The sequence below is a fragment of the Rhincodon typus genome, unplaced genomic scaffold, assembly GCF_021869965.1.
Source record: "Rhincodon typus isolate 14 unplaced genomic scaffold, sRhiTyp1.1 hic_rhity00003718, whole genome shotgun sequence".
NCBI classification, from domain to species: domain Eukaryota; kingdom Metazoa; phylum Chordata; class Chondrichthyes; order Orectolobiformes; family Rhincodontidae; genus Rhincodon; species Rhincodon typus.
In genome coordinates, this window is record NW_025969356.1 from 1 (window position 1) to 11,516 (window position 11,516).

General features: G+C 43.4%; 1 protein-coding gene across 1 annotated transcript; it reads right to left on the reverse strand.

The window, feature by feature from the left end:
• Positions 1-2,608: 2,608 nt before the first annotated feature.
• On the reverse strand, positions 2,609-9,480 carry LOC125481825 (zinc finger protein 239-like; the record flags this gene model as incomplete). Its single annotated transcript, XM_048593745.1, has 2 exons — positions 2,609-2,848; positions 9,362-9,480. Coding segments are annotated over 2 exons (359 nt in total), but the record flags the coding sequence as incomplete, so codon positions are not given.
• Positions 9,481-11,516: the final 2,036 nt, after the last annotated feature.

An 11,516-nucleotide genomic window follows, 5' to 3' on the forward strand; every position in this document is an offset into this window, starting at 1 on the left:
TTCTAGTTTCATGCTGTTTTTGGCCACTTTGTATGCCTTCTCTTTCACTTGCACTTTGTTATTTTCCAGTTCTGTTCTGGCCACTGCTGGGGTCACAATGACCCAATCTGTCCTCCTGAGGAATGCAAAGAGTTATAAATTACTCATCCACATATACAGGAGCTTCAAGCAAAAGGTCAAACATGGATGTAAAAGATTCTCCATCCATTTTACTTACCTGTGTCAAACCTGTGGACAATTCCTAATTTTCCCAATCTAAGTTTTAAATCCTTCCTAATGAACCTCACTGACTTTCTGACCATTCCCTGTGGGTTGAATTCTCTCCGGATTGTTTCAGGTCAGTTTCTCTCGGGAGAACGTGTCACTGTCTTGATGATGTCACAATGCTCTCTCATTACCCCCGGCCACATTAACCATTTCATGTCCTGCTGTTTCTCAAGGAACTGAATGTGTTTGGGACCATCTCTGCAGTGCGTGTTCATCGTGGATTTACATGCCATCTCTTTCATATATAACATATTATACCTGCACATCCACTGATAGCCCAATGTCATGGTACATATTAACTTTCTGAGGCATTTATCAAAAGGGCTGTCTGTTTCAACATCTCCTTGTGTGATCCTGATCTGTCAGGTCATGACCAGATTTTCAAATGTGGTTTCCCAAAACAAAATTTATTGGCAAACAATGCAAGGAAAGATATCAATTAATACAAATCATCTCAAATTTCCAGAATAACTAGAATATGAGTGGATACTAGATTGGAAGGTTCTCCTGAACTATATCTAAAATGAGTTATCCCAGTTCCTTTCTCATCCTAAACAGTATATTCATTACTTTTTTTTTTAATTGGAGGTTCCTTGACGGATATAAACCTGCAGGGTTATTGGGATAGAACAAGAGCTGACACTTATTCTAAACAGATCCAGCATGACCTCAGAGGGCTGAATGACATACCTCTCTGTTCTGCCACAGTGAATCTGTGATCCAAAGAGAACAGGATCAGCTGCTTCAGTCTTTCCAACCAACTGAAGTCCTGAATCCCTGATGACATAACCCTAATTCCTGTCTCAGCTATCTCATGGAACTTAATGTCACTCTGCAAAGGCCTGGCCCATATTTGGGCTCCTTTCTAAAGGAATAGAGCTGTAAAAGAGGAAAATGAAGTTTCACTTATTTCAAAGCAAAGTTTGACTCCACTGAGCACTGTCAACATTTGTCATCTCCATTCAGAGAAAGAAAACAAAGGCACTGGAAAAGTGTTACATGGATTCACAAAGGTATTATCAGAGCTGAGAACATACAATGCTCAGGAATGACTGAGGAGCTTTTCTCTAGAAAAGAGAAGGCTGAAGGGTGACCTGATGGATGTCTTTAAAATGCTGAAGAGCTTCAATAATCCAAAAGGGATTTCATGAGAAACCTCTTTACCCAGTGACAGACGCAAATCAAAAATTCCCACAGTGAGTGGTTGAGGTGACCAGCAGGAATATATTTCAGGAGAAGCTGGATACATACATGCTGATAGGGGAGATGAAGAGGGGATGGTGGAGACTCATGTCGAACATAAATACTGACAGAGACCAATTGACGTGACAGGCCTGGCACTGGCCTACAGAGTCGATGGAACAAAGACAAACATATTTGTTTTTGATCTAATTGGACTGGTAAGGAAAACGTTACTTACTATTCAGGATAAAGTAAATGTACTTCACCAGGTTTTAGGGGTATTTTCAGTGCAAATGTGCAGTCCCAGGCTCAAAGAGCATCAGCCTCACTGGAAGCAAAGTGGTGAGAGCAGCCAGTCCAGCAGATGGTAACCTTCTGACCCTCCCACTTCATCAACTGTCCAAATGAATACGGCTCTGTCCTGGATGGGATTTTCCCTCATTTTTAAAATCAATTCATGATATATAGTATCAATGTCTAGGTCAGCATTTATTGCCCATCCCAGTCATCCTCCTTGAGAAAGTGGTGGTGAGTTGCTTTCTGGGACTTGCAGTCCTCGTGGTGTAGGATCACCCACAATGCTGTTAGGGAGCAGTTCCAGGATTTTGACTCATTGATAGTGAAGGAATATGGAGGATTATGATATTCAAATCCCAGTGATTTCAATGACTCCATTAGATCTTCACGTGATGGATCATTTCTGTCTGCAAATTTTCCCTTTCTAACATCCTGTTAATGAGAATGGTGTGTGATACGGAGGGGAGCATGCAGGTGGTCATGGTCCCATGTAACTGCGGCACTTGTTCTTCTAGATGGTAGAAGTTGTGGGTTTGAAATGTACTGTCTAGCAGCTCAAATATTGCAGATTAACTGCAAATCCAAGTCCTATGATCAATTATGAACGTTTTTATGCTTCCACAGACTGGATGACTGAGTGAATCCTTTCCCACATTCAGAACAGATGAATGGCTTCTCCCCAGTGTGAACCTGGTAGTGTTTCTGCAGTGTAGATGAATCTCTGAACAGCTTCCCGCACTTGGAACATTTGAATGGCTTCTCCCCTATGTGGATTCGCTGATGTCTCAGCAGGCTTGATGACTAAGTGACTTCTTTTCCACAATTAGAGCATGTAAATGGCCTCTCCCCAGTGTGAACTCACTGGTGCACACTTAGGTTAGATAACTGAGTGAATACTTTCCCACACTCCAAGCACGCAGATACCGTCTCCCCTGTGTGAACTTGCTGGTGTCTCAACAGGGTGAAATATTCATGGAATTTCTTCCCACACTTGGAGCAGGTGAATGGCTTCTCTCCAGTGGCAGCACACTGGTGTTTCCGCAGAGCAGATGAATCAGGGAATCCCTTTCCGCACTCAATACAGGTGAACGGTCTCTCCCTGCTGTAACCGCGTCGATGAAACTCCAATGTTGACAGGGAATGGAATCCTTTCCCACAGTCCTCACATTTTCATGGTTTCTCCATTTTTTGTGCCACTTTGTGTCTCTTGTACATTTTACATTCAGCTGAATCCTTATCCACCCAGAAACACAGGTATGGTCTCTTCCTAATGTGAATGGTGCAAAGTTTCTTTAGGCTGGGAGATTGGGTGAAGGTAAATCAATTCACTAGAAAACTCTCAGATGGGTGTATATGTCTCAGTACTTTTCCAGACAAACTGATGTTTCAAACGTTTTGAAACAGACAGAACAGATATATATTCTGGATCTATGGTTTCAAGCCAATGATATTCAAGTGCCAGTTATTTTAGTGACTTCTCGTGATGGTCATTTTGAGATTGCTGGGTAATACTTCCCTTTTTAACATAATGTAAAAAGAGATATAAAATTCATCACTATTAGATTAGAAATTTGGTGAGAAATTCAGAACAGCCAAATCTCAGTGCTTTCCTGCTCCTATGATGCTGCTTGGCCTGCTGTGTTCATCCAGCTCTACGCCTTGTTGTGTAACAAGATATGTTCCCGTCCCAATCTCATCCCTGAACACGTGCGAATCCCCGCTTCCCAAACACGTGGAACCTGCCACATGATCTTTGGCAGCAGGGATTGTGGGAGTTGTAGTCCCCATGAAGCCACTGGAATTTCTTGCAGGTAGATGAAAAGAGTGGGGGAGAGGTTGGTGGGAACAGGATCCCCATCCAGACACACAGGACATGTGGGCCATCATTGATTTTACCGCAACACCCTGCTTAGCCAAAATGTTTTCTGGTATCAGTCATAAAGACTTAGAGTAGGAGCAAATTACTGCAGATGCTGGAATCTGTACTGAAAACACAAAGTGCTGGAGATCACAGCAGGTCAGTCAGCATCCATGGAGCTAAAGCAAACAAACATATCGAGTCTAGATAACTCTTCACCAGAGCTGAAGTGATACATGAAGGGGTGGCTGGGTTGCGGTTTGAGGGGTTGGAGTGCTGGGAGAGAAAGGATGTTGACAGTTCAGATTAAGTCTCAGAGGGAACAATCTCATGGACTTAATATTGAGTTCAACACCTTCAAATCATGAACCCATTCCTTCCCTTTCTTTTAACTTTGCATGTTACATTCTCTGTCACCTTTTCTTCCTTCCCTCCACCCCAGTGGGACTGTTTGTTCTTTCTGGTCTGGCAGTTAGACACACCGTTGCCATTCTCACACTCTGATCACTTAATCTGAACTATCAAAATTTTCAAATAATCACTTTCCACAGACAGAGCATTTCTCCCTCTACAGTCAAAGGCCCGTGATTTTCAGGCCCAGCAGAAGAGTCATTCTGTCAGATTTTGATTCTTTGTATATTTTAAGTCTGTACATTGTCTCCACCGAATACCTGTGAAAAGAAATGATAGTGTTAAGATCACAAGCAGCAAGGCAAAGAAATTAACAAATGACAATTTGAGCTTTTTGAGGAACATTCCTTCCTCCTGTTTTCCCAAATATGAGAACAAAGTCAAACCAATAGAAGCCAAAATCAGCAAATTGTTCCTCAGAAAGCTCCGTCTCCAAGGTTACCCATACACAGACATAGCCAGGGAAGACAGGCTGACAGGCAGTGATCACCTCCACCGTGGGCCCACACATTCTCATCTGCAATTTGCTGTTTGAACCAGGACCAAGAGTGGATCCAAGTGAAAATCCTCAAACTTGCCCAGCCTCCTTTCTCCACACTTGATATCCTTCTGGACTTGGCCTGGAGTTCAACAATTTCAGCAATTAAACACTGTCCCCATTTTGTTTCATTTCTTTGCTTGTTTCATTTGTTTCTTTCAATCGGCCCCATATCTGCTTCTGACACATCTTTTCTTTCTTTCTTTGTTTATTTTCTAAGGGACTAACATTCCTGAATCTCTCCTGTCTTCCAGTCTTAACACAGATCTTCCTTTTGTCATGGCCCCACCCACACCTTACTTAAGGCCCATTCAACAGCTAATATTCCCCAGATCTGATGAAAGCTCACAGACCTGAAACATTAACATTGTTTTTCTCTCTGTCTCTTTCTGCACACCTGCTGCCGTTTGTACTGAGTGTTTTCCAGCATTTTCTGTTTTTGATCATTTGGATTTGGGAACAAGTGACTCAATGTCGAAGTTTGCAGCTGTGCATCTCAAACTGAGGAAGAATAGAACATCACAAAAGACAACATTGTGAAACTCACACTGGGCAGTTAAATGAAAAATGATTGAAATAGTGATAATAGATCAGGATACACTTTCATGGGAGGATTACAAACATAACCCAATTCTTGCAGCAGAAACAAATATCAATGATGTTATGACATGTTATGAACACAGCAGGCCAGGCAGCATCAGACAAGTAGGAAAGTTAACGTTTCCTCCAGCTCCACACGGTGTTATCTCTGACTCTAGCATCTGCAGTTCTTACTACCTCTGAGCTACTTACTACTTGCTGTCCTGCACACAAACACGTGAAAATCTTCATCCTGGCGCCCACCCTAAACATATATGCATATATAATTGGATTCTATATCTGTGTCATATGAAATGCATGATTTTTAATTTACTGCACCTCAAATCCTGACCATCTCTGATAGAAATCCTATAATTGTGATCATGAGGAACGAGGCAACCCTTTTAGCCAGGGAAATAAATGTGTGAAGCTGAGAGAGCAAATAATGACAATAAATTTAAGAGTGACATACCTGAAGTAACTGCTGCAGAATATGCTCCTTCCCTGGATTCAAGTCCACTCACTTTAATTGCTGCAAGTGAACAGTATCTTTCTCTTGGATAGTAGGAACTGCAGATGCTGGAGAATCTGAGATAACAAGGTGTAGAGCTGGATGAACACAGCAGGCCAAGCAGCATCAGAGGAGCAGGTCTAGGCCCGAGGCATCGGCCTTCCTGTTCCTCTGATGCCGCTTGGCCTGCTGTGTTCATCCAGCTCTACGCCGTGTTAGCTCAGTATCTTTCTCTTTCTCGCTCTCTCCCAGGATGGGAAAAGAAATGAGAAGAGGGAATCTCATTGGATAACTTGTTGTGACGTCAAACAGTAGAGGGTGGGGCCTGCCTGAAACAGCCAATAAGAATCGCTAGGTTTGGCAGTGACATTCCCGGTTTCCAGGCAGCCGGTCAGGAGCGCGGACGCAGTAGCCCGCCCCCACCCATTTTTCCCTACCCCCACCTCGAGCCAAGGTTTCCAGGGCAACCAGCTGCTGACTCGAGCCAGAGTTGTGGGAACCACACCCATCCAGGCAAGTGGGGAGTATTCCATCATACTCCTACCTTCTGTACTAACATTACTAACAATACTAACATTGGAAAGACGTAGGTTGAGGGGGGATCTGATTGAGGTCTACAAAATCATGAGAGGTATATTCAGGGTGGAAAGCAAGAAGTTTTTTTCCCAGAGTGGGGACTCAATTACTAGGGGTCACGATTTCAAGGTGAGAGGGGAAAAGTTCAAGGGAGATATGCGTGGAAAGTTCTTTATGCAGAGGGTGGTGGGTGCCCGGAACACGTTGCCAGCAGAGGTGGTAGAGGCGGGCACGATAGCATCATTTAAGATGTATCTAGACAGATACATGAATGGGCAGGGAGCAGAGTGATACAGATCCTTGGAAAATTGACGACAGGTTTAGATATAGGATCTGGATCGGCGCAGGCTTGGAGGGCCGAAGGGCCTGTTCCTGTGCTGTAATTTTCTTTGTTCTTGCTCTTTTGTTCTTCTGCCTTTTCAATGATGGGGAGTCAGGAAGTGAGTTAGTTGCTGCAGTATTCCTAGCCTCTGACCTCTTATTATGGCTGCTTCAGTTGAATGGCGAATCCAGTTGGGTTTCTTGTCAATAGAACCCCCAAGGATATTAATACTAGGGAATTCACTGATGCTAACCATATTCAATACTAAAGGTTGATGGTTAGATTGTCCCTTGTTGGAGAATGTCATTGCCTGGCATCTGTGCTACATGAATGACCTGGTCTTGTTGCAGTTGAACACAAACTGCTTCAATACATGAGAAGTCACAAATGATGCTGTTCATTGTACAATCATTGGTGAACAACCCCACATCCGACCTTATAATGGAAGGAACATCATTGACGAAGGAACTGAAGGTGATTAGACAACTGACCTTCAACAATGACAACCATCTTCCTCTGTGCCAGGTATGAATTCAATAAGCAAAGAACACTTCCCCACTTTCTATTGATTCCAGTTATTCTCGGGATGTTTGATGCCAAACTCAATCAAATGCAATCTTGATGTCAAGGGCTGTCACTCTCACCCCACTTCTGGAATTCAGCTCTTTTGTCCATGGTTGAACCAAGACTGTAACATGGTCAGGAACTGAGCAGCCCTAATGGAATCCAAACTGGGCATCAGTAAGCATGTTACTGCTAAACAAGCACTGCTTGTGAGCACTGTTGATGATATGTTCTGTTACTATGGTGATGATCAAGAGGCAGACTGTTGAGGTAATAATGGGCAACATTGGATTTGTCCTGTTTTAGATGTGAAGGGCATACCTGGGCAATGTTCCACATTGTTGTGTAGATGCCAGTGTTGTAACTGCACTGCAACAAATTGGCCTGGAGAGCAGCAAGTTCTGGAGCACAAGCCTCCAGTACTATTGCCAGAATGTTGTAAGGACAGTACCTAGTGCCTCCAGCCGTTTCATGAAATCACGTGGACTGAATTGAATTGGCTGAAAACTGGCATTTGTAATGCTGGGGACTACTGTAGGAAGTTGATATGAATCACCCATGCAGCACTTTTGGGTGTAGGTTGTTGTGCATGGTTTAGGCATATCATTTGCACTGATGTGCTGTGCTCTTCCATCATTGAGGATGGGGATATTAGTTGAGCCTCCTGCTCCAATGAGTTGTCCAGTTGTCTACCACCATTCATAATTGGATGTGGCTGGACTGCAGATCCTAGATCTGTCCTGTTTTTCATCAAATTTGCTGCTTGTGCTGTTTAACATGCAAGTTAGTCCTCTTTGGTAACTTCAACAGGTTGACATCTCATTTTTCACTTCACCTGACAAAGGGGCAATGCTCCAAATGCTTGTGATCTCAAATAAACCTGTTGGACTATAACCTGGTGTCATCTGAGTTCTGACCTTGTCCACCCTAGTCCAACTCCGGCACCTCCACATCATCTCGTTTTTAGCTATTCATGCTGCAGTTCTTGACATGCCCTCCTGAATTCTCAATTGAACCAGCTTTGATTCTCTGGCTGAGTGGTAATAGGCAAGTTGGGGATTATGCCAGGCCATGATTTTGCAAATTTTGTTAAAGCGCAATTCTACTGCTGTTGATGGAAGGAAAGAGCTAACCTCATACACTGTAGGCCCAATAAGCTACATGCAATGACAGGCCAAGACTGTGCAATGATGCAGGATCACAACTGCAGCAAAGGGAGTTTAAGAGACAGCTTGACATAGCAGTAGGGAAGGAAGCAGCAGAGGCAGCTGATCAGATTGTCTCATTCTTAGTCACAAAGAAATTTCATGAGATCATCAAACTTGTTGAAGGTGAGGATGGAGGAGGTAGGTAAGATGGAGAACTCTTCAAAAGAAACTAATATCTGAGATATTGAAATTAATATCATATATTGATCATCATGCATTTAAGTGAAAGCTATTCGATACTGTGTTTTTTATCCCCAAAAGATAACGAGACTCATGGTCTTTCCGAACATTATTGGAAACAGACCCCAGAAAATATGATTAACCAGTCCTGATGAACCAGAAAATCCCTGTCCACATACTGTGCAGATGGATGGTCTCTACCCAATGTGAATGTATGCACGTTCAATGATGTGATCATTTTCAAAACCAAATCCTCCAGATAGATAATTTTATTAACATTTCAACTGCTCAAGACCATTGCTCATTCCATGATGTGAATAAGAGAGAAACAAAATCCTTCAATTGTGTTTATTTGTGAATCCGCTGGTGTCTCAGCAGGTTGGATGACTGATTGAATCCCTTCCCACACACAGAGCAAGTGAATGGTTTCTTTCCAGTGTGAACTCGCTGGTGTATCTGCAGGTTGGGTGAATGTGTGAATGCCTTCCCACATACATAACAGTTGAAGGGTCTCTCTCCAGTGTGAACTTGCTGGTGTATTCATCGGATGGATGCCTGAGTGAATCCCTTCCCACACAGAAAGCAAGTGAATGGTTTCTACACAGTGTGAGTTCGCTGGTGTCTCAGCAAGTGGAATGACCGAATGAATCCCTTCCCACACTCGGAGCACGTGAATGGTTTCTCCCCAGTGTGAACTCACTGGTGTGTCTGCAGTTCATATAACCATGTGAATCCTTTCCCACACATGATGCAAGTGAATGGTTTCTCCCTAGTGTGAACTTGCTGGTGTGTTACCAGATGGGATGACTGATTGAATCCCTTCCCACACACAGAGTAAGTGAACGGTCTCTCCCCAGTGTGAACTCACTGGTAAACCAGCAGGTTGGATAACCGAGTGAATCCCTTCCCACACACAGAGCAAATGATTGGCTTCTGCCCAGTGTGAACTTGCTGGTGTGTTTGCAGTTGGGATGACCGAGTGAATCCCTTTCCACACACAGAGCAAGAAAACAGTCTCTCCGCAGTGTGAATTTGCTGGTGTCTCAGCAAGTGGGATGACCAAGTGAATCTCTTCCCACACACAGAGCAAATGAATGGCTTCTCCCCATTGTGAACTCACTGGTGTGTTAACAGGTTGGATGACCAAGTGAATCCTTTCCCACACTCGGAGCATGTGAATGGTTTCTCCCCAGTGTGAATTCGCTGGTGTCTCAGCAGTTCCTATGACTCTGTGAATCCATTCCCACACATGGTGCAAGTGAATGGTCTCTCTTCAGTGTGAACTCACTGGTGTCTCAGCAAGTGGGATCACCAAGTGAATCCCATCCCACACTTGGAGCATGTAAATGGTTTCTCCCCAGTGTGAATTCGCTGATGTGTGAGCAGGTTGTATGACTGAGTGAATCCCTTCCCACATTCAGAACAGGTGAACAGCTTCCTATTGTTACTGCTTTGGTGAATTTCCAGTTGGAATGGGGAAAGAGTTCCCTTCAGGCAGTCCACATTTTTCCACAGTCTCTCCCTAGTGCGACTGTGCTGGTGTTTCGACATTTTAGATAAATGCTTGCAGACTGTTACTCATACAGTATAGGCGTGTTTCTGTCCAGTGTGAATGCTGCTGTTTCCTCTTCAAAATCCTTTGATAAACAGGTTCCGATAAACAGAATGACTGTCAAAGCTGGATGTGGTTTCATCTGAATCCTTTAATGACAAATCAACCTTTCAAACAGGAAATAAAAACAGTTGAGAGAGAAAGAAAGCAGAATAACACACACAGGTTGTGAAATTGAGAGAAATTCACCTGACCATTTGTGGAGCCAATACTTGGAGAGAAAAACTATGATTTAAACTGTTGGATTACCATTAAAACCCAACATTAAAGCCAATCAGTGTTTGCACAAATTATAAATGGGAGGCAGAGCTGGGTGATAAAGTACTGAAGGAAGCATTATATGGACTTACAACTCGACTATTCCCATTTTCTCCCCAAACACTTTGATTCCTAAGAACAAATGCAGAAGCAAAAATATTGTAAATCTGAAGTAAAACAGAAAATGTTGAAACACTCATCAGGTTAAGCAGCATCTGAATCGTTCTTTTGATATATTACTGACCTAGACCTTAGGTCATACGATCTGCAATTCTCTCCATATACCTCACTGACTCTCTCTCCTTCTCAAGTTTGTCCCTCAAGCTTACATCTTTAAAAAGCTCGTGCTCATTGGCTTTATGTTCCTCAGTGATGAGTCTTGTGACATAATATAACAAAGAACAAAGAAAATTACAGTACAGGAACAGGCCCTTCGGCCCTTCAAGCCTGAACTGACATGCTGCCTATCACAAATAATACCCCCTACCCTTCCAGGGACCATATCCCTCTTTTCCCAGAGATAGTAGGAACTGCCAATGCTGGAGAATCTGAGATAACAAGGTGTAGAGCTGGATGAACACAGCAGGCCAGGCAGCATCAGAGGAGCAGGAAAGCTGACATTTCAGGTCTAGACCCTTCTTCAGAAAATGAAGAAGGGCCCTCTATTCCCATCCTATTCATATATTTGTCAAGACACCCTTTAAAAGTCACTGTAGTATGTGCTTCCACTACCTCCCCATGCAGCGAGTTCCAGGCACCCTCCACCCTCTCTGTATAAAAAAAACTTGCCTCGTACATCACCTTTAAACCTTGCCCCTTGCACTTTAAACCCATGACCCCAGTAACTGACTCTTCCATCCTGGGAAAAAGCTTCTGACTGTCCACTCTGTCCATGCCCTTCATAATCCTGTAGACCTCAATCATGTCACCCCTCAACCTCCATCGTTCCAGTGAGAACAACACGTTTCTCCAACCTCTCCTCATAGCTAATGCCCTCCATACCAGGCAACATCCTGGTAAATCTTTTCTGTACCCTCTCCAAAGCCACCACATCCTTCTGGTAGTGTGGTAACCAGAATTTCAAATGCGGCCTAACTAAGGTTCTATAAAGCTGCAACATTACCTGCCAATTTTTAAACTCAGCCAATGAAAG